General features: G+C 43.0%; 4 protein-coding genes, 1 long non-coding RNA gene and 1 pseudogene across 7 annotated transcripts; 4 read left to right on the top strand and 2 right to left on the bottom strand.

Annotated features, from left to right (window-relative positions):
• Nucleotides 1–1,362: 1,362 nt before the first annotated feature.
• LOC102717653 (eukaryotic translation initiation factor 3 subunit B-like) lies at nucleotides 1,363–6,007 on the top strand. Its single transcript, XM_006662021.3, has 11 exons — nucleotides 1,363–1,632; nucleotides 2,356–2,596; nucleotides 2,929–3,075; nucleotides 3,227–3,355; nucleotides 3,468–3,596; nucleotides 3,670–3,753; nucleotides 3,825–3,949; nucleotides 4,040–4,238; nucleotides 4,326–4,858; nucleotides 5,264–5,372; nucleotides 5,464–6,007. Exons 1-11 carry the CDS (start codon nucleotides 1,511–1,513, stop codon nucleotides 5,803–5,805), a joined length of 2,160 nt encoding a protein of 719 aa, XP_006662084.1. The 5' UTR covers nucleotides 1,363–1,510; the 3' UTR covers nucleotides 5,806–6,007.
• A 323-nt stretch (nucleotides 6,008–6,330) lies between these two features.
• Nucleotides 6,331–7,231, top strand: LOC107305145 (annotated as a pseudogene).
• A 208-nt stretch (nucleotides 7,232–7,439) lies between these two features.
• LOC102717376 lies at nucleotides 7,440–9,651 on the bottom strand. Its single transcript, XM_006662020.3, has 4 exons — nucleotides 9,235–9,651; nucleotides 9,084–9,137; nucleotides 8,190–8,315; nucleotides 7,440–7,777 (listed from the first exon to the last, which is right to left on the bottom strand). The coding sequence occupies exons 1-4, from the start codon at nucleotides 9,595–9,597 to the stop codon at nucleotides 7,607–7,609; spliced, it is 714 nt and encodes a 237-aa protein (XP_006662083.3). The 5' UTR covers nucleotides 9,598–9,651; the 3' UTR covers nucleotides 7,440–7,606.
• Nucleotides 9,652–10,767: 1,116 nt separating this feature from the next.
• LOC102702603 (haloacid dehalogenase-like hydrolase domain-containing protein Sgpp) lies at nucleotides 10,768–12,930 on the top strand. 2 transcript variants are annotated; one of them, XM_015841722.2, is made up of 5 exons: nucleotides 10,768–10,965; nucleotides 11,105–11,219; nucleotides 11,298–11,452; nucleotides 11,789–12,050; nucleotides 12,157–12,930. In XM_015841722.2, exons 1-5 carry the CDS (start codon nucleotides 10,823–10,825, stop codon nucleotides 12,340–12,342), a joined length of 861 nt encoding a protein of 286 aa, XP_015697208.1. In that variant the 5' UTR covers nucleotides 10,768–10,822; the 3' UTR covers nucleotides 12,343–12,930. The 2 variants fall into 2 exon arrangements, with proteins under 2 accessions (XP_015697208.1, XP_006662619.1); XM_006662556.3 differs by having other exon boundaries at nucleotides 11,108–11,219; nucleotides 12,157–12,929.
• Nucleotides 12,931–15,309: 2,379 nt separating this feature from the next.
• LOC102702324 (VAN3-binding protein-like) lies at nucleotides 15,310–18,720 on the top strand. Of its 2 annotated transcripts, XM_015841690.2 has the most exons (9): nucleotides 15,310–15,366; nucleotides 15,986–16,081; nucleotides 16,318–16,497; nucleotides 16,711–16,836; nucleotides 16,971–17,036; nucleotides 17,341–17,743; nucleotides 17,845–17,994; nucleotides 18,302–18,406; nucleotides 18,515–18,720. In XM_015841690.2, the coding sequence occupies exons 2-9, from the start codon at nucleotides 16,007–16,009 to the stop codon at nucleotides 18,700–18,702; spliced, it is 1,293 nt and encodes a 430-aa protein (XP_015697176.1). In that variant the 5' UTR covers nucleotides 15,310–15,366; nucleotides 15,986–16,006; the 3' UTR covers nucleotides 18,703–18,720. The 2 variants fall into 2 exon arrangements, with proteins under 2 accessions (XP_015697176.1, XP_040384111.1); XM_040528177.1 differs by lacking the exon at nucleotides 15,310–15,366 and having other exon boundaries at nucleotides 15,913–16,081; nucleotides 18,302–18,441; nucleotides 18,515–18,546.
• LOC121055532 lies at nucleotides 17,297–18,553 on the bottom strand. The gene is made up of 2 exons (XR_005812612.1): nucleotides 18,428–18,553; nucleotides 17,297–17,984 (listed from the first exon to the last, which is right to left on the bottom strand). It is a non-coding gene; the product is annotated as an uncharacterized LOC121055532 (long non-coding RNA).
• Nucleotides 18,721–20,925: the final 2,205 nt, after the last annotated feature.

Genomic DNA, 20,925 nt, shown 5'->3' with positions numbered 1-20,925 from the left:
CTCAGGTTGGGCTTGGGCTTGAATTTTTTGGCTTTTTTGGCTAGGTTTTTTAGGCCTGGCCCAGCATGATGTTTGAACAGGCCTATCAGTGATCGCTTAATCTATAACTTAATTCGGGACAAAGAAAATAAAACAAATATAATCTTATTTTGGAACGAAGAAAGAATACATGATAGGGGTGTGAATGCAAGCTAAAGGTCAATATATCATGTGTTCATATGGGTCATCTTTAGGGTTTTAAGAACAAAAAAGCCAAACGATGTATAAAAATAACTTACAAATAACTTTTATATATGCGTTCATAACGATTTAAAAGCCAAGTTGAAAAATAAAGTTCGGTGAAAAAAAATCTCTAAATGAACTCTAAATTTAATGTCAAAAATTTAAATTTTGGGTTATAAGCATAACCTAAAGCCAAAAGATGAGGTGTAATTCGGCGTGAATTTTTCTCATTATAATATACTTGAATTAGAGAAAAACAGATAAAAAAAAGTAGTGTCAGGTTGTATTTGTTCACCTTGATTTTATGCACTAATGCACAGAATTTTCGACAGCTATTTTCTTTTATAAGGTTTTTGGACGTGGCTTGTTGAGAGCAATTTGGCACTTGGAGATCCGATGTTATGTTGTTAATGCATATCTTAATAACGTCCTAATCAATGTCCCAATCTACATGGTTAGCCATGGTATATCATTGAGCTTGGTTTGCACGTACGCAAGTTCGTGTACTAAAATAAACATGATACAAGTTCATGAACTGAATTATACCCACCTCGCAATTTCGTGTGCCACTGGTAAAGTTTACTATTTAATAATTTACCACTATCTGGATGTGGCATTTTTTTTTTGTCAATGACATATGGATTTTGGACTGACGTGTTACAAACACATAGTGATAAAATCGTTAATGAGTTACTATGAGAGTGTCAAATAATTGAACGCCCCTAAACCCATACATCTCCAAATGACCAAATCTACAACATAAACAAATTGTAGAAAAGGACTTTGCAAATTTGAAGATCGAGGTGAAGAAAACTACTACCTCCGTTTTATATTGTAAGACTTTCTATTCTTGCTTAAATTTATCCATTGATAAATGTACATAAGATTCATTAGCATCCATATAAATTACGTCGTGAAACGGAGCGAGTAATTTCGATTTAATGAGCTACTGGCCTGCAGTCGGCCCAGCCCAAAAGCTCTAATGGGCCCCGACTTCCCTCGAAAGCTTCACAGTCGTCTCAAAATGAAGGAAAAGGGCTTCGGGGGGAGAGCACCAGCGTACTGACCTATCGGGCCCACCTGTCGGCGTCGGTCACAAAGCCAAGAGAATCCCGAGCCGCCCCTCTGCGCTGCCCACCGCTTCAAAACCCTAGCCGACTCTATCCCTCCTCTCCATTCACGCCTCCCACCGCCGCCGCCGCCGCTTCGGTCCGCATCGCCTCCTCGCCGCGGCCACGAACGACTCGGGACGTCGCGCGCGGAGGATTCGAGGTTTATGTAAGGGAAGATGGCGCTAGAAATCTCCATGGAAGGCATCGAAGCGCGGGCGCGGGAGCTCGGGGTGGACCTCTCCGCCGTCGATCTCGACTACATCACCCTCCCCGCCGGCGAGGACTTCGGCATCCCCAGGTACCCGCGCCGCCTCTCGACCCGGCTTGAGCACCACCTCACCCGCTGCTGCGCGCTTTCGCTGGATACCCTAGCCCCCGCTCCTGTTTAGTCCAGATCCGATTGCGTGTTGGATTTTTTAAGATTACGTGCCGGATATGCTTATGCCGCTGATTATAGGTAGCATCGCGTGGCTGGTCGATCTACCTTAGTTAACCTGGCAGGCAGCTAGTCTCTGATGGTCTTTTGGCTGCCACTGGTAGTGATTCTGATATGGTTTTAGGCTTTTAGATGTGCTATGATTTTATTCTGCATGAGGATTCGTAATGTGTGGGTATGCAACTGTAGTTGTTATTACATTATAAGTGGCATAGCAGGCACTAACTGTGTTTTTGAATGCTTTGGATGTTCTTGTTATACTTGTGAGCAGATGCAACATAGTACTTGCTAGCTTTGCTAGATATGGCCCGGCGAAAAAAATGCTTTACTAGTTATGCCACTGTACAGTGGTTATATTGTATATGCACATGATATATGGACTGTACTGCAATTTTCGTAGTAGTTGGCTTGATATATAAAACATATCAAGGTTAAACATGCAAGGAGTCTGAATGACTACTTATCTTCGTAAAATAGTTCCATTTTGTACCTTTGGGGGGGGTAATATAATTTGCATTGACTGACCATATAATGAAGAAATTTATTGATTTTTTCATTTATTGTTGACGGTTGACCAATGTTCAGTGATGATGAGGACTTACTTCGAGATGATGATCCTATGGAGCTTGAGATGGGATTTGCTAATGTTGTTGTTGTGGACAACCTTCCAGTTGTTCCACCTGAGAAGTTTGAGAAGTTGGAGAATGTCATACGCAAGATCTACAGTCAAATTGGTGCGATCAAAGAAGGTGGTCTCTGGATGCCTGTAAACCCAGAGACAAAGAAGACGTATGGTTATTGCTTCATAGAGTATAATACCCCACAGGTAGTTTGCCACATGTCAGTCGTATTGTTTTTTAAATCGTGACATGTGGCTTGAATCTTTGCAAGTCACTCCTGGGATCTGTACATATGAATGTGGAACACAAATGAGTTATGCCTTGAACCCTTGAGAACACCATGGACTTAATCATTTATAAATTGTTTGGAACCATTATTATTTTTGTTGTCCATGTTTATTTAGCTTTTACTTGCTTATAGTCAGCCAGGCCAGGAAAAAATGGAAATTGAATGACTCTGCCAGGTGTTTCTTTTTTATGTTCATTCTTATGTCCGGCAGGGTTTAAATTTCTAGTTCTTTGTTTGACATTTTGTCAGGAAGCAGAGCTTGCTAGGGAAAAGACAAATGGGTACAAACTCGACAAGTCGCACATCTTTGCAGTTAACATGTTTGATGACTTTGACAAATACATGAAAGTTCCAGATGAATGGATGCCTGCTGAAATTAAGCCATACACTCCTGGAGTAAGCATTTTCAACTTTACATCACCCAAAAGTGTATTTAATTTAGCCTTCCGGAAAGAAGTAACTTTCATCTATGGGCATATTAATTTTTTTTATTAAGATCCTATTAGTCATGTTGCCTAATATCTTGGTTTTGCACATGTTTTTGCAGGAAAACTTGCAAAAATGGCTAGCTGACGAGAAGGCCCGGGACCAATTTGTTATCCGTGCTGGTACATTGACTGAAGTGTACTGGAATGATGCAAGGCAAAAGATGCCTGAACTTGTGTTCCAAAAGCAGGTAGTTTGATTTCTTGAATTGAAATTGCAAATTAAGGTCATGGCCTGTGCTCTGCAGTCCCACAAGCATAACTGACTATACTTATCACTGTACCTCCTTTTCTCTTAACTAGTACTGGACAGACAGTTTTATTCAGTGGTCCCCTCTTGGAACATACTTGGCAACAGTGCATAGGCAGGGTTCCCAGGTGTGGGGTGGCGACGATAAGTTTGATCGTCTAATGCGCTTTGCTCATCCACAGGTATGTGGTTAGAACTGCACCTCGTTATGTCAAATATTTAATGTTCTATCTACCTAACAGTGGCTTGTAACAGGTGAAACTGATTGACTTCTCACCTGGTGAGAAATATTTGGTCACATATAGTAGCCAGGAGCCCAGCAACCCTAGGGACACTCATGTAAGGGACTGGCTTACATTTATTTATCTTCTTATAGCTTTCCTTTCTGACTTATCTTCTTGATATTCTAGAGGGTCGTTCTTAATATCTTTGATGTGAGGACTGGCAAAGTGATGCGGGACTTTAAAGGAAGTGCTGATGAATTTACTACCAGTGGAAATATTAGTGTTTCTGGTGTTTCATGGCCTATTTTCAGGTGAAGATAGTGCTCTTTGTATTTGTTATGAATGCATTGCCTCTTTGTTAAGTTGTACCTGGGTGCTAACTATAGTAGTTGTGTTTGCAGATGGGGAGGTGGAAAAGACGATAAATATTTTGCAAGGCTAGGGAAGAATGTTATATCTGTCTACGAAACTGATACGTTCTCCCTTCTTGATAAGAAATCTCTGAAGGTTGAGAATGTTGTTGACTTCTGCTGGTCTCCAACTGATCCAATCATAGCCCTTTTTGTCCCTGAATTAGGAGGAGGAAACCAACCTGCGAGGGTAAGTGCACGTTTCAGTGGTTCACCTCTTCCGAAAATGTTCCGTCAACTAATTAGCTGAAGTCTAAAATCTATTATTTGTCCATAGGTGAGCCTTGTGCAAATTCCTGGCAAAGAGGAGCTGCGGCAGAAAAACCTTTTCAGTGTCAGTGATTGCAAGATGTATTGGCAGAACAGTGGAGAGTACCTTGCTGTCCAGGTTGATAGATACACAAAAACAAAGAAGAGCACTTACACTGGGTTTGAGCTGTTTAGAATTAAGGAAAGGGACATACCCATTGAGGTTCTTGAATTGGACAACAAGAATGATAAAATCATTGCCTTCGCATGGGAGCCCAAAGGTCACCGCTTCGCTATTATTCACGGTGATGGCCCCAAGCCTGATATAAGCTTCTACTCCATGCGGACATCCAACAACATCAGTCGTGTGTCCAAGCTCACCACTCTGAAGTCCAAGCAGGCTAATGCATTGTTCTGGTCTCCTGGTGGAAGATTCATTGTTTTTGCTGGGCTGAAGGGCTTTAATGGTCAGCTGGAATTTTACAATGTTGATGAGCTTGAGACCATGGCAACGGGTGAACATTTCATGGCTACTGACATTATGTGGGATCCTACTGGAAGGTGAGCCTATAATTTGATCTGGAAGGTTTTAGTCCTGACTGTGATACTAGCACTATTATCATGTCAAATTGTCAAAATCCAACTCATTTGCCAGCAAAAAATGTTTCAATAAATGAATTCTTAGAAACCAACTCTTAGAATGTAAAACACTTGTCTTGGTTGAATACAACAATTGATAATTCTTCTGATAATGTCATTGCGAAAAAACCAACCAATTTGCCAGCAAAAAATGTTTTCAATAAATGAATTCTTAGAAACCAACTCTTGGAATGTAAAACACTTGTCTTGGTTGGATGCAATATTAGATAATTCTTCTCATTGATGTTTCTGAACAAGTTAAGATGGATTTCCGTACAGTTTAGTGTAAGGGTGGAACTGAAATGATTGTTTGACCTATTTTGTTAGATACCTTGCATCTGCCGTTACCTCAGTCCATGAAATGGAGAATGGTTTCCAAATATGGTCTTTCAGTGGCAAGCAACTTTACAAGGTGTCAAAGGATCACTTCTATCAGGTATGGAGGTTCCATTATTTCTTATGAACGTGCTCCTTGCTTCTTCACGATGTAATCCTTTGTTGTTTGTATTTTTAATCTACTTGTACAGTTCATGTGGCGCCCGAGACCACCGTCGCTGCTGACTGCTGAAAAGGAAGAGGAGATCTCGAAGAACCTGAGGAAGTACAGCAAGAAGTACGAGCAGGAGGACCAGGATGCCTTCAATATGCTGAGCGAGCAGGAGCGTAAGAGGAGGAAGCAGCTTCAGGAGGAATGGGAAGGATGGGTTGCTAAGTGGAAGCGGCTGCACGAGGAAGAGAGACCATACAGGATGGAGCTTAGAGACGGGGAGGCCAGTGATGACGAGGAAGAGTACGACACCAAGGAAGTTGAGGTGGAAGAGATCGTGGACGTCCATGAAGAAGAAGTTCCATTCGAGTTGGATCAGTAGTGAAAAAGCTTGTGCTAGTTTCTGCTGAGATCCTTTTCTGCTGTCTCGTGTTAAATTAATTAATTTCCGACCCCCTGTTGCATAATAGGCATTGGAGATCAAGCGCACAATCTTGATCTACTCGTTTTGATTGTACACTTGCATTTCAGTTTTACGTACCATGTGTTCGAAGATGAAATTTTGCGGTTGGAATACTAAGTTTAATGTGCCATCCTTGTCCAGTCCTGCAAAAACATATTTTCTCATAGTCCTGCAAAAACATATTTTCTCATATACATGTCCAGTCCTGCAAAAACATATTTGCCTCCCCTTCCGGCTCGTACCGTAGTGCATGAGGCAGAGGGGATTGTTTAGCTATTTTTTCCAATATAGAAAAAGCCAAACATAATATTACAAATGAAAAATAATTTTTAATAAAATTGTTATATATATGTTCTTGGCAATCTAAATATCAAAAGCTGAAAAATAAGCTAAAGGTAAATTTTGGTGCAATCCAAAGATAAAAGGCTAAAAAATAAACTAAATCCGAATTTCGTTGTATAAGCGTAAAGAGAAGGGAAAAGATGAGCTCGGGAATCTGAGGAGTTGCGATGCGGAGCCCTCGGCAGACGGTGGATCGCCGGAGAGTGAAAGGCTGTCGCCGCCGCAATGCCGATCCCTCCCGCCGCCGTCATCGGAGGCGTACGGCTTTGTCGGAACCATCGCCGCGGCGACGGCGCCTACCTCGCGTGGGCGTACCTGCTGGAGACGTGGCGGCGATCCCTTGGCGTCACCTACTACCCAGCCAGGTAGGCACAGTCCTCGCACCTGATGGTGGCAGCGACGCAGGGGATGGTACTCTACATGGGCTCCAGCTTTCTGCTCTCTCCTGCTCCCACGTCCTTTGCCACCATCTCCGGTGAGAATTTCCTCTGCTCACTTCGCTTTCAGCTCCAACGCTGTTGCCTTTGCTCAGTTGCTTTTGCCAGATGAATTTGCCCGGAAGCCTGCAAGAACATGCGAGGGGGAGAAACCCATCGAGCCCATCTTGGACATTGGTATTGAAACAGATAAACCGTCTCATGTTTGGCGATGCATCATCAACTGATGCATTTACTTCAGAGAAAGCTCTCGAGTCTCGACTGATGGCCACAAACATGGCTTTTTAACCCCTTGGTCTGTTGGGGATGAGATCTTGCTACTGCAGAGATAAACAGTGATGGGAATTTGGTATATCTCGTGATAGTTGAGTCAAAATGAATGGATGAGATTTAGCGCTACAATACTTGTTATAATAATAAACAGTGTTTCAAAGTACCGTTACTACAATGTTTTGGTACTGTTCATAGCATTAAATTACTGTGCCACTCATATGAACAGTGTCCCTCTGCAGTGATGCAGATGAACCGGACCCGGTCTGTTGATGCTTATCTTGTTTACGGCTAATGATAAACGAGCTTTGCAAATAGTAGCATTGTGCTTACTAAGCTTTAATATAACATGGTTATATGAGTTCTTTTTGTGAAGATGTTTCATGCTTTTACAATATTACAATTCCACTGCTCACCACTATGCATTGCTGCATAACAGGTTGAGGATATATGCCATATCAGAGATGTCGAATGCTGAATAGTATCAAGTAATGCAAAGTGCAGTAATTTGAGGATGCTTCATTTTATTCAAATTTCAAAGAACACATAATGTACAGCTCACAATACCAGGAGTAACTAAATACAACACACATATCACAAACTTTCAACCTGAACCTATCCTCTCTCTTCCCCTCCCTAAGTTGCTGGTGCATGGTGTTAACCGCATGTTCTTACTTCTCCTCAAACTCCACATCAATTACATCAGGCCCTGAGCTTCTTGAACTGCCAGCTCGTCCAGAGGACCTATTGTTTGGCTGCCAAACTATGTTTTGGCAATTCATGCACCGAATGACTTGGCTGCGGTAGCCCACAAACCTCCTTTTGCACGCTGGACAAGTTCCCTGATATTGAAACACACTAAATCAATACCTACTAGTGTTTTCAAAGCATAAGCAGGTTTTTCTTAACTACAAGTACCACACACCAAAGAATAAAAGAGTAAATGGATGCATTATGATACTCTCGTATCTGTTTAGTGGCAAAATTAATTTGAAGCCGGAGCAAGCCACTTCAACCATAAGCAAAAAAGTACACAACAAACTCAAAGTAGACACAAACATAAACAGAGTAGAACACTGTGCTAGGATGCTACATATCCTGTGGTTGATGTAGCAGTATACTTGCACATAGGTTAAAGTCCTTTAGAATCCATTTAATATTAGCACATAGTGTACTTAACAATTCTTCAGTAAAAGTGAATACAATAAACACAAGATAACAGATCAAACTGGTCAAACTCAGATGTATTGTTACCTCAATGGCGACCCTATTACCAAATGTCCCAAGGAGAAGCGGGGCAGCAAAAGGCAGGACAAATGTACCAAAAATGAAAACTCTGAATAGCCATCCTGACAGGGCAAACCAAATGAAGAATATCGTCTGCATAAAAAAGCTAGTCAGCACAAAATCTCTTGAAAGGGATCAATTATTGTTTGAAGCAGATAATACTAGTAGCCAGAGGCTATAGATTGTTAGATGATATGGTGCACACCATTTTGGTCTTAAAAAAAATGTATGCTACATGTTAGCAGCTGTGGGCATGACAGCTGTATGAAAAGTGTATATCCAAAAAAGCTAACGGAGAATACAAGGATAAAAGTCTCACTTTTTTTTTAATCAAACACTAGAAATCTAGTCAGAAATGAATGAATGGCAATGTAAAAATAATTCTCTCTCTCTCTGCAGATATAAAAGGGGGGCCCGCCTTCACATTTCATGATTTATAGGTCTTATGATCATCTTGTGGTTAGCATAGGTGGTAGAACTATACTAAGCAATCTAAACGCTCTTCCAGAACTCTCCAAAGAGACTGATACCATACCAGAAGCAGCAAACTTGAGAAAATTGAACCTACCACCAACCAAGTTTCTCATCAAAGTATTAACCACCAAAGCCATAAGTCATGACCACCAATTCACTGGTTGTGGTATTGCAGTCAACAATGTAAAAGTTACCAAACAACCAGGTCTTCTAAACTAACTCAAATTATAGGAACTGATACAAACAGGTGTATGAGATGCAAACATGAAATGAGCTACTAGTACCACATCCCAGTGACAAGGTGAAACCCTTATGATCGAGTATGAAAACTCAAACTACATCTAATTTGGAAAGTTATCAAAGCAAATGGAAGCTACTAAAACTCACAGCTAAAGCTCTCCCAATAGGTGTCGCCATGAAGTCACTCAGCTCCCTCCTATACTGCACAGCAAAAGGCAAATCAGCTACAAATTAAGCCTAAAACAAGGAGATATTTCTGAAGATAGCTAAAGGATGATGTGGAGAAGAGGATCGGAACTCTAGGCCAGTTGCGCGAGAAGTCGACGGAGAAGGAGCGCCACCGCCGGCCGATGCCGAGCTCGGCGTCGATCTCGACGGCGCGGGCGCGGGCGGCGCGCGCGGCCTCGGCCATGCGCCTCGATATCGAGAAGCGCCCGTCGAGGCGCTGCGCGGTCTGGCGCACCTCGAAGGCGAGCCGCTCGGCGCCGTCGTTGGCGCCCCGCCACGCCCGCCGCATGAAACCGTCGAAGTCAGCGCCGCCGAACGCGCGCGGGGAGACCGTGGCAGCCCTGCGCCTCCGTCCGCACGCAGATCGAATGGACACGAACCCAGCCGCCGCCGGTGTCGGCGGCGGTGGATTCAAGTGCGCGAGGGTCGCCATTCCGGCGGGTGCGAGAGGAGGGGCGAGAGAGCGTGGTGGCGTCGGGGGATTTTTCGTGCGGATGTGGTGGTCGCTTGGTTCGTGGGCCGTGTCTGTATCTCACTTTCTTGGGCCTTTCTCCCATTTTCTTCATGCTGCTGGGCCTAATCTTAACCAATTTGGGCCTTTCAACTTTAATGGGCCGAACGGTTCTTTCCTTATTCGGGCTCGATTTATACCTTGCCGGACCGGACCGAGCATAGTACAAAAGATCGGCCGGTAGACGGCTGAGCATAGTACAAATGGACGCCACTTAAGAATTTAGGGTTCTTCGGTTCGGAAAAATTTTACAGGAATTTTAGAGTAACTGAACTGTTTTCTCTGAAATTCTTGTAAAATTTCTGTGATACAAAGAAGCCCTTAGAATATTCTTTTACAAGCCAGATACTCATATCCAACAAAAGGTCTTTTATATTTTGACAAATACAATAGTAAGCAAGAAGAGAGTGTTCCTCGGTAAGAAAAAAAAAATAGCAAGAGCAGAATACCCACATCCTATATTATTATGACGGTGCCACATGTGTGTATATAGTGAAATAAAACCACGTGTCCAGTGACTATGATATCATTGGAGTGGTAGAGGATCCACCGAAGAAGAAGAGAGTGCAGAAACGCAAACAGTCATGAAGTTTCTTGGAAGCACAGCAAGTTGACCATTGGATTATCCTGGTCAAAGAAGCATATGCGGTGTAGTCACGTATCTGGAGCACCAAAAGCACTCCTGACAGACTACCGTTCCTTGTTGACTGCTCCCTCCACCTCAAAACAAATCAATTTTTCGGTCTCTGTGTCTAGCGCTTGGCCATTTATCTTATTTGAAAATATTTTAAAAAATTAAAAAATTAGTTAAATGTAAAGTACTATTCATTATTTATTATCTAATAAAAAATATTAATCATAATTTTTTTTAAATAAAACGTAGAGTTAAATATTATAGGTAAAAAGTGAAAGCTTGGTTTTACTCAGAACGGAGGGAGTATCCGTTGCCACCCCTCGGCCGCTCACATCCACACACTGCATACGTAAGCTCACACGTGTGTGTGCTCCATTCGCGGCGTTCCCGCGATTACCCGCGGCCCTCGTCGCCACCCACTCGTCTCTGAACATCTCCTCCTCTTCTGTGGACGAATCCAATTCGGGCATCCTCTCTCTCTCTCTGCCTGCTTTGCATCTCTTCTCCTCTTTTATGCCTGCTGCATTTGCACCGTCTCTTCCTCTTCACGTTGCACCACCACCAGCTTCACAGTTGTGGAGGAGAGGAAGGAAGACGACGAGCGTTTCTTGGGGTAGGATGGCAGCTGTCCCGGTTGACATGGCAGCCGTCGCCAGGTGAGTTCCTGCAAGATGCATCAAGCCTGCTGCTTTTCACCATTCGTCGGTTTGCACATGTTCAGAGTTCATGCTGCTGTGAGAGCAGAGTCACTGAAACATGCTCTGATCATCTCCTCTGTCTGTCTGAACCCTGAAGCAGCAGCACGCTGTCAAAGCTTGCTCCACTGGAGGCGATCTTGTTTGACATCGATGGCACCCTCTGCGACTCTGATCCTATCCATTTCTGCGCCTTCCGTGAGCTGCTGCAGCAGGTGCTCCGTCTGTCTTTCATCCTCGACTGGCATTTCTGCGTGTATAACCAATTAAACCACCTCCGGTCGAATGAACAGGTTGGTTTCAACAATGGCGTCCCCATCACCGAGGAGTTCTACAGCGCCAATATCAGCGGGGGGCACAACGATGACCTCGCAAGGGCACTGTTCCCGGACATGGATCATGACAAGGCAATGAAGTTCATGGATGACAAGGAAGCATTGTTCAGAAAGTAGGGCACTAATCTCAGCATGACATAGTTTCAACCGTGCTCACTTATTGGAAGATCTAATGTTCATGTGTTTCTGTCTTTGGAGAACAATGAATTGATTGCAGATTTTAGTTTTCTTGCAGCAACCTAGTAGTAAGCTTGAACAAAATGCTAATGCGAATACACTGACAACAATCTCTGAACTTTTCTAACACAACATGGTCATTCGGTTTCAGAACTATCAGTGCTGTGCTAATACAGTCTCAGTGCTCTCCAATTCCAAAACAAGACGTTAATTACAGATACAATACTCCCATAGTGCGGTTTAGTTCATCCTGACAACTTGTAATTATACAGGTTGGCTCCAGAACAGTTGAACGCAGTGGACGGCCTCCATGAGCTGTGCAGATGGATAGAACACCACAAACTGAAGCGCGCCGCAGTAACGAATGCTCCAAGGCCAAATGCAGAGCTCATGCTGTCGCTCCTCGGGCTCACCGATTTCTTCCCCGTGCTCATCATCGGCAGTGAGTGTGACCGAGCCAAGCCATTTCCCGATCCTTACCTTAAGGCCCTTGAGCTTATTGATGCATCACCTGATCACACATTCATCTTTGAGGTACATATGAGTTCTGTAATTTTCTTCACAATAATTATATTATCTTCAGTTTTGTCATCAATTGTGCTTATGTTAAAATAATAGAATGGTTTTCATCCTTGCCAAGGACTCCGCGTCAGGGATTCGAGCCGGTGTAGCTGCAAATGTTCCTGTGGTTGGTCTGACAACTAGGAATCCAGATAAGGTTCTAAAAGATGCAGGAGCAAGCTTGCTGATAGAAGATTTCCAGGATCCGAAGCTACTGTCTATGCTTGCAGAGCTAGAACCTACAGTTGCAGTCGAGCAAGTCTGATTTTTTGCAGATGAATTCTGGAGTACTAAAAGCTCGCCAGTGATTCACTAAATAACAGGAACAGTAATACATCTATGATCTATCTGTCCCAACAAAATAAAGCTCATTTCTAGATTGGGAGTGAACACAATGCATAACGTCCTGAGACTTAGCTTATCACCTGACCTTCATTTGCACTGAACTTCACAGTTTGTTAACATGGTTTCGTGGAGCTGACAACTGCCGGAAAATAGGTTGTTCAGAATGCTATGGTGCAGGTTATCAGATGAAATTGCTGTCTGGATGGAAACGCCTTTAAAGAAATTGTGTGTTGTAAATAAGAAAAATACAAGTTTTTTAATGTAAAGGACACAAACAAGTAATATTAATTAGTTTTGTTCTGATATCCTTGTTTGATATTGCATCTGTATGAACATTTGTACTATCATCAACTATGTTTGACAACTACTGCTTGCATAATTTAAAATGTTACAAATGAGTACATGCCCGATAGCAACTAACATAGACAACCACTGAAAAAAGATTAGAAAACACATGAAAAAAATAATAATCTTGTGATGTAGTACCCCCAAACTTATTGACAAAGGGATTTTTAAGGCCCAAAGCTGCTGGCAATACTTATAAGTTTAGCCCCACAGCTGAAAGAAAGCAAGGCTAATGTTTACAGACATCGGAAAAATGACATGCAAGATTCTGTCACTAACAGAAACAGAAAAAAGATAAAAACAACTCATTTGCAGGTTGGAAATTGAGTAAATGATTAAGTACTTGTCAGTTAATCCATCGTCTGTTCAGAAATTAACATTAAAAAACTGTGAACAACTTTAGTATATGTTTCCTTGTATGATCCAAGAAGATCAAGACATGCTACCATGTTTTCAGATTTCAGTAACAAACTAATAGTGGTATTTTACATTGCAACCTTTTTTCCCATGTTGAACTGTTGATTTAAGATTTTCTTGTCCTTGTAATGAATGCCTTATGATGCTACTGTATCAGATACATGATGATCAATGAATCGACAGGGGGTATATGAGCGTGTTCTGGAACTCTGAATCTTAAAACACCCATGAATCTAGAATAACAGAGCCTCCAGAATGTCCAGTTTTCCACATTGCCAATCTCAACGCAGTGCCACTATGCCATAACAAGCATGAAGCAGCTGACATCTGAAAGGCACATGAGCATATTCCCTCTTCATGTCAAAATGAATCCCTTGCTGCAGCAAGCCGCCATGGACCGAAGCCTTGGGACTCTGCAAACCAACCTCGGTGTTCTCTCTGGTTACAATGGTTACATCATGTGTTTTCTGTCTGACTGTTTCCATTTCTGGTAACCAGATGATTTGCAGCAGAGCTCCTGCCTGCTGGTGTACTAAAAGTACTTACCAGGAGGTTGCACGGATGAGTATATTGCCGTACGTGTCGCTGCTTGTGACTTAAAATTGTGGGATGAGCTAGTTGGTGGTTACAGAGAAGAGTATTTTTCTCATCCTTGAGCAGGTACCATGAGGTACCACTGTTTTCTATGTAAAATTTGGTATCTCTTAATACTTTAGATACGAAAATATATTAAATTTTTTATAGAAAACAATGGTACCTCCTGGTACCTTCCTTTTTAAGGATGGTAAAATTGCTCCACAGAGAATTTAATCGAGCTGGATGATAAAATTGCTCCATAGAGAATTTAATCGAGCTGGATGATCTGGCCCTGATCTTGATTCAAGCAGGTAGTGATCAGTAGTATTCAGGTAGTCATATCTAAGAGGTAGTAGATGACAATAGACCGGTCCGTTGGCACTGGCCATGTGGGCCCCAGTCTCTGACTATGCCTGCAACGGCCACCAGGAATACGTGCCTTAAATCCAGCGATTAAGACAGCAATTAGTAATTATTGTTGTTATTAGCATTCGCCTTATGGATGTGAATGATCAGGATGTCTGCTGGTCCTGCCTTCCTCCATGCTGATGCTGCTACCTTGCCTCTTGCCTGGTCTCGTTTCAGCTCAGCTCAACTGAATTCAAACTTCACAGCCAAAAGGTTAGCATTCCATCCATCGCATTCTTCCCTCTGAACTCTGATGCTGTCGCCGAGCTGTTTCAAGTCTGTCAGCTGCTGTCATTCTGACGAAGAGCTGGACGAATCAGGAGTAGATGTTAATCTGCACATGACCATGAGATGCGTGATTAGCGACGTGTCGATTAGGGGTAAGCAGCATGTGGTGGTGATCCCTAATGCAAGAATCAACATTGCACATGTAGTGTCAAATTGGCAGTACGGATTTTTCCCTCTCCCCTTTCACTCAGGGTAGCGGCATCAGTACACTTGAAAGTACCAGCTGCTGCTGGGTTTGCTTTCTCCTAAAGCTGTCGTTATGGGTTTCTCTCTCTCTCAGTCTCTCTCTTTGTTCATCTTTTGGCTACACACTCATTCCCAATCACTGCTAATCCTTTCTTCGTTTCGGCATTACAATCATTGTTATCTCTTCCTGTCTATCAAGTAATTTCAATTTACTGTTTCAGAGAAAAACTGTTGTTAGTGCACTAGCTGCCACTTGTTACCTTCTTTTTCAGATATGCAACATGCAGTGAACATTTTGCACACTCACGCGCCATAAGTGGCAATCATAAACCATGCCAAATTGCAATTAGCAGCTGGACCATCTCCTCGAGCTCATCCACATGCATCAATTTCGTCATCTTTGAGATGATTGCATTCCAAATAAGCATAGTGCACCTGCTCCTTTGCCACACTTTACTAATCTACATGAGCAGCACAAGTCCTGAAGAGGAAAGACTAGTCTAACTAAAAGGATATCGAAACGAAAACCACCCGGGATATTGTAATAGGGGAGAAAGATTGCGTGGGGATGGCAGGATTATACTAATGCTGAATCCGTATGATCTGACTGAGAATGCATTGTAAACGCCGCATGCTTCTGCTTTTTTGGTATGTTCCCTCCATATAAAGGACTCTAACCCATGCAGGTGTCACAAGATCAGTGCATCCAGGACTTCCTTCTAAGGTAAGGTCTTTCTCTGAAGTGTTTATCTTCAGCCTAGCTAACTTGTTACTCTCTCTTGTTCTAACTGCTCTAGTACCTTTGCTTGTCTTCTTTCTCTCTTAAACTCTGTCTAGCCATTCTTGTCTGTCAGTCTATGGAGTTTAGACTTGTACAGTTTCAGTGACCAATGATCAGGCATCACAGATGAAAAATGCCAAATATACTAACTGTAGCTACTTGGAGCTTTCCTTGGCTTCCATTCTCTTTCATGTATGGAGTGGTTCATTTCACCTGAAACGAAGCTCTGAAATCATTCATGGCAATGCTTTAAAACCAATAATTGCTATTGTTCTCTAGCTGTTGTTCTCTAGTGTATTGTCCATAGTAAGAAAGACGAATCGATAAACAGTCGTGGAGTTATACTGTTGGTAGCCTTTTGATGTCACAATTAGTGGACGACAAGAACTTGGAAAGATCATATCACTGTGGATTTTTTTTTTCTCTCGCAAATATCAGGTCACTATAAATAGGCAGTGTCATTCTAAGAAACATATACGTGGGCAATGCCAGGATGATGTCTTCTCATCACACCTTTATTCAGTACTTGATTAATTCTTTCGTATATATTTTCTCAACACAGATTGATTTTCAGCGGTGCTAAATGGAGCATTTCAAGAAAGGAGTGGAGTTTGGGATGGCTTCCCTGCAGAGATGCCACTCACTATCGTGTCAAATGGTGATGATGCTTTTGCAAATCTTTTTTGCGTTAAAAAAAATTTCTCTCTTCACTTTATGCAAAGTGACCATACATGTGGGCTAAGGCTAACATAGAACTATCACTGCATTGTACACATCTTGTGACAAAAATTCAGAGAGAAATCCCAGCTGTTGCTGTGATCAGCTTGGTGCTTGAACTGTAAACTTTCATGATACTGTAGCTTGACTTGAGCTTTGCATGGAATGTTCAAACAGGCAGAGGGCACGCAGATCGATGCGCGGAAGGCGGGAAACCGATGTGGCAAGGAGAAATCACGGCGTGCAAAATGCAGCCATCCTGCAGAGATGCCGGTCATCCCCGAGCAGGCAATGGAGTTCCTCTCTCGGACATGGAGCCCTTCCTCCTCGGATCTCTTCCAAATCCTCTCTCCCAGTGTATGTTTATATATACACCATTGCATCTCTCTCTACTTGGACCACACACACCTATGGATGATTCATCTCCATTAAACAACAAATCAAGGGTGTCGACATGCATACTTACTACTAATATAATCCATTTCTAATTCATGTTTATAAAAGCTACCATTTCAGTTAAATTAATTACATAAATTAATTCTGTTTTATTTTTCTCCATTCTGAATCTAGAGCCTAGGAACATCACCGGTAGGCCGTCAGGAAGACGAGATGATGGGAGACGAAGACGATGAGGCACATGGCGACACGGTTCGATTCGATGGAGGTAGAAGCCAACAAGTGTTCGATCAGGCATGGGTAATTAGGCCACATGGACAACAGTCTCTCTCATGTGTCAGCAAACTATAGGATTTGGCTTATTATTGTTGCAGAACATCTTCTGAACTTCCTACGAATGATGATCAGTTTCTCACTTTACCTGACAACAACAGGGAATTCTAGCCAGCGGGAAGTCTAGCTCAGGACAGCGCAAACATAAGCCAACCACACCTACATGGGTAAGGACCGACGGTGGCATTCTATCTCCGTTCCAAAATATAAGAAATATTTTTGCTGGGAAGGCCAAAGTGGGCCAACCAATTCGATAAATATAAGGAATTTTAGTTATACGTCCAAACATGTAGAGATGTGACAACACTTAGGTCCTGTCCGGGGTCGTAGGAATTTCGCAAAAACCTTGCGAGAAATTGGGAAAATTCAATAGTTGTAGTGTACTGTAAATTACTAGTAGTACTTTGTCGGATTTGGCACAGTGAACTGAAGTGATGGAAAAGGTTTTGTTTTTCCATTGGAAATGAGCAGCTGAACATGGGACACTTGAGGGCGATTCTGAGAGGATACTTGATGGACAGCTTCCCCGTCGCCGGGAGCCGGAGGAGGAAGAGGCGCGACGAGCTCCGGCTGCACACGGCGCAGGCCCACGCGGCCGTGTCGGTGGCCCAGCTCGCCGCCGCCATCGCCGGCGTCGTGTCGGCGTGCGAGCTGAGGAGCAGCAGCAGCGGTAGCAGCGCTGGAGCCGGAGCCGGAGCCGACAGGAAGCTGAGCACGGTGCTCGCCTCCGCCGCCGCGCTGGTGGCCACCGTCTGCGCCGAGTCCGCGGAGTCCGCCGGCGCCGACAGGTCCCGCGTCACCTCCGCCGTGAAGGCCGGCCTCGACAGCCGCTCCCCCGCCGAGCTGCTCACCCTCACCGCCACCGCCGCCACATGTAACCGATCAACACTTCAATGGTGGCAACTCAGCCAAAGTGATCAAAGCCACAAGCTCATCCACTGATGCTCCTCTTGCACATCTTACATGCTCTTTCAGGTCTGAGAGGTGCAGCTGTGCTGAAGCTGAGGGCAGAGGTCAGCAGAGGGGTCAGCAACAGCAGCAGCAGCAGCAACTCCATGATGACGATGAGCACCGACACAGCTAGTATTCAGAAAGGCACAATTCTCAGGGTTTGCCTGCCTTGTGGTAAGAGAGACCAAACCAATGATATTAGTACCTTAAAAAAGCATCACTACTAGTAGTACTACATTGTTATGCACTAGTACAAAGTACTAAGATAGTACTACGAGATCTCCTTCCCGAAAATATTAAAACAAGATAGTACCAGTAAGAAATTTTGTATGTCAAAAATGAAGATATACATAGCACTCCCAAGAGATTATATCTGCTAAAGAAAGAAGATAGTACTAGCTCCTAGGATCTAGCATTGAGCATGCTGCATCTCAGTTCAAAGATACGAGTATGATATTGGTGTGTTTTGGTGGCATTGCAGGGAGGTTGCGGCTAAGGACGGTGGCCGTCTTCCCGGAGCCCGGCACGGTGGTGCTGAGGCTGGGGAAGAAGCGCCTGCATGGGGCATTCACAACATACCAGCACTGTAATCATTAACAAAATTTACCTGCATGCACAAGTGTACTCTTACTGATCTCTGCTCTGCTTGCCGGAGATGGTGCCTGAATATTTCTGTTGTTCTGTGGTGGTCCAGATGAGGTGTTGTCTGCCTCGAGCTGCGGCGAGGCGGTGGCGGACTGCCGGAAGTTCTTCCCGGTGGCGCTGAGCACGGCGGCCGGGACGGTGCAGCTGCTGCTGGACAACCAGATGCACTGCAAGGTGTGGAAGGCTTCCATCGATAGCATGCTGTCCGAACGAGAAGTCAAGCACTTCAAAAGTTGATTAATTTAACTGGGTGGCATTTGCTTTTTTACCATGTTGCATCACCCCTGTACATGCAATGTATGTGATGTGAGTTCTCAAGATTCATGTAAACATAAAAATGTCTAATATATAGAGTTATATTTTTTTTATACACAACTTTCCACGTTCTTCAGGTAAGAAAATTTCCTATTTGTGATAACCATTTCTTCCTCACTAAGAGAAGAAAAGAAACCATACTGCAAGCAGGCAAAAAGCCAGCATATCCCTACCTTCAGCTCACTACTAAAAGTAGGACCCTAGTTCCGCCCATATACCATCGAGCATATTAAAAGATACAGCAAAAGATGAAATTTTCCATCCAAAAGCAACACTAATTCAGATGGGACTTTGGGGTGATTGTTTGGCTTTTTTTAGGGAAAAACCAAACAACATATTTGCAAACGAAAATAATTTGTAGATAAAACTTTTATATGCATATTCTTAGCGATCTAAAAGCCAAGGCTGAAAAATAAACTTCGATAAAAAAACTCCAAATTTAAAGTTGAAAATTCAATTTTTGACTTATAAGCACAAGCAGAAATGAAAAGATGAGGGTTTGTGTCATGCGTCTGTATGCTCAGGCTGAACAAAAAGACTTGGCAGGTGGCAGCCAGCATGGCAAAACAAGAGGCCAGTCAAGGGCCCAAGGCAGTCCTCGTTCTTTTTTTTTTTGTATATTTTGAAAGAACAGCCATGGCAGAATTGTCAGCGTTTCCAGCAAGATTCCTGTTGCTTGCCAATCAGAGTGTCAAAAACTTTTTGTGCTCTCATGTCATTTATTCGAACACCACCGCAGTCAACACTGCAATGTGTCTCCTGCAAAGGTAGTAATCAGGAAGCTTATGTTACAGAAATGCTTCAAAAGAACTGATGCGCAACGATGCTGTACAATAGTAAGAATGTATGTTCTTAGCATATCATTCTATAACTAAAGGATGCTTTCTATTTTATATAGAATTCTATACATTTTCTTGCATTGGCCATAGTAACTAACAGATGGTAGGTGTTTGCGCTAGTTGAGTTGATGACATATGAAGCAAAGTTTTTTTTATGAACCCAACACATATTAGTAGTGGGGCGATCTAATCAGACTAAAAGGGAACTAATATGATATATAGTCAATAATTGTCAACTATAACTAAAGCAACCGAATAAAATAAACACAACCAGAAGATTTTAACTTAACATCCAATGTCAGTAATTACTTTTTTTTTATAGAAATGTCAGTAATTACTTGCTCAACTCGAGGGCGTTGACCTGCTGCAGCTTCAACGCTTGATATCTGCTGAGCCACCATCACAAACATTTGAGTTAATTGTGAATCAGATTCCTTGCCACAGAAGGAGCATCACGATCACTTCGCTTGGCATCCTTTATCATCATTTTGCTGCCTGCACAATCAATGCAGAATGTTAAAACCACCATACAGCTACATTATGCTAACAATTAATACAAGGTGTTTTGGTTAGATGCACCAATGATAGGAGTGAAAGTACAACTTTTTTTTAAAAAAAAATTGAGCGAACGACACATACGAAGATAATGGGGTGAGAGTTAAAAAAATGCATGACCCGATAAAGCATATGAAGGTAATGTGCATATCTAACCATGAAGACAGAGATATACAAATTCTCCAACACAGGGCCAAGAAAAGACCAATGACATGTAAAGCACTCAATCCTTTGTGGTTCCAAACAACTTCACTCTAACTAATCCAACCTATTGGAGCAGAGTACAGCATAATTTAAACACCATGATGACGCTAAATTTGCATATCTACATGATCAAGTGATCAACTGCTAAAAAGGACAAATCAAAATCTCCAAATTCAGACACAGACTCCAACACTGATCCACTAAACAGATCTTAATCTTGCACATTCCCTCACTACTGCTGCAGCAAAAAGGTTGAGGCTTTAATCGGAATAAGTGCAGGAACAACACTGCAGATATGACGGGCTACATTCATACAGATCATTCCAGCGGAAGCAATCATAAAACAAGCATCTTGTTTTCAGCAAAGACTCTAAGCTTCAAAAGCAAACCTCCAGATCCTCTGGATGCAGCACATTCAATCCAACAAGTTAAGGCAAACAATGAAGACAGTGGAGTAGGTTAGCGGGGAAGTTACTGATGGCCACGTCGCCGTCCGGGCCGAGGGAGGCGCGGGGGATGCGCGCCTCGGCCTCGCCGGTGGCGGCGA

This window comes from Oryza brachyantha, chromosome 10 (assembly GCF_000231095.2).
Source record: "Oryza brachyantha chromosome 10, ObraRS2, whole genome shotgun sequence".
NCBI lineage: Eukaryota > Viridiplantae > Streptophyta > Magnoliopsida > Poales > Poaceae > Oryza > Oryza brachyantha.
This window is presented reverse-complemented; position numbering and strand designations above follow the sequence as displayed.

What these genes read in the sequence shown, in the direction of transcription:
- LOC102717653 (XM_006662021.3), top strand. Translation starts at nt 1,511, where the DNA reads ATGGCGCTAGAAATCTCCATGGAAGGCATCGAAGCGCGGGCGCGGGAG. An exon ending in GAGGACTTCGGCATCCCCAG is followed by an intron (nt 1,633 to 2,355) that starts GTACCCGCGCCG and finishes ACCAATGTTCAG; the next exon opens with TGATGATGAGGACTTACTTC. An exon ending in TTAAGCCATACACTCCTGGA is followed by an intron (nt 3,076 to 3,226) that starts GTAAGCATTTTC and finishes ATGTTTTTGCAG; the next exon opens with GAAAACTTGCAAAAATGGCT.
- LOC102717376 (XM_006662020.3), bottom strand. Translation starts at nt 9,597, where the DNA reads ATGGCGACCCTCGCGCACTTGAATCCACCGCCGCCGACACCGGCGGCG. An exon ending in TCTCGCGCAACTGGCCTAGA is followed by an intron (nt 9,138 to 9,234) that starts GTTCCGATCCTC and finishes TTTGCTGTGCAG; the next exon opens with TATAGGAGGGAGCTGAGTGA. An exon ending in CTATTGGGAGAGCTTTAGCT is followed by an intron (nt 8,316 to 9,083) that starts GTGAGTTTTAGT and finishes TTTTTTATGCAG; the next exon opens with ACGATATTCTTCATTTGGTT.
- LOC102702603 (XM_015841722.2), top strand. Translation starts at nt 10,823, where the DNA reads ATGCCTGCTGCATTTGCACCGTCTCTTCCTCTTCACGTTGCACCACCA. An exon ending in TCCGTGAGCTGCTGCAGCAG is followed by an intron (nt 11,220 to 11,297) that starts GTGCTCCGTCTG and finishes TCGAATGAACAG; the next exon opens with GTTGGTTTCAACAATGGCGT. An exon ending in AAGGAAGCATTGTTCAGAAA is followed by an intron (nt 11,453 to 11,788) that starts GTAGGGCACTAA and finishes GTAATTATACAG; the next exon opens with GTTGGCTCCAGAACAGTTGA.
- LOC102702324 (XM_015841690.2), top strand. Translation starts at nt 16,007, where the DNA reads ATGGAGCATTTCAAGAAAGGAGTGGAGTTTGGGATGGCTTCCCTGCAG. An exon ending in ACTCACTATCGTGTCAAATG is followed by an intron (nt 16,082 to 16,317) that starts GTGATGATGCTT and finishes ATGTTCAAACAG; the next exon opens with GCAGAGGGCACGCAGATCGA. An exon ending in ATTCACAACATACCAGCACT is followed by an intron (nt 18,407 to 18,514) that starts GTAATCATTAAC and finishes GTGGTGGTCCAG; the next exon opens with ATGAGGTGTTGTCTGCCTCG.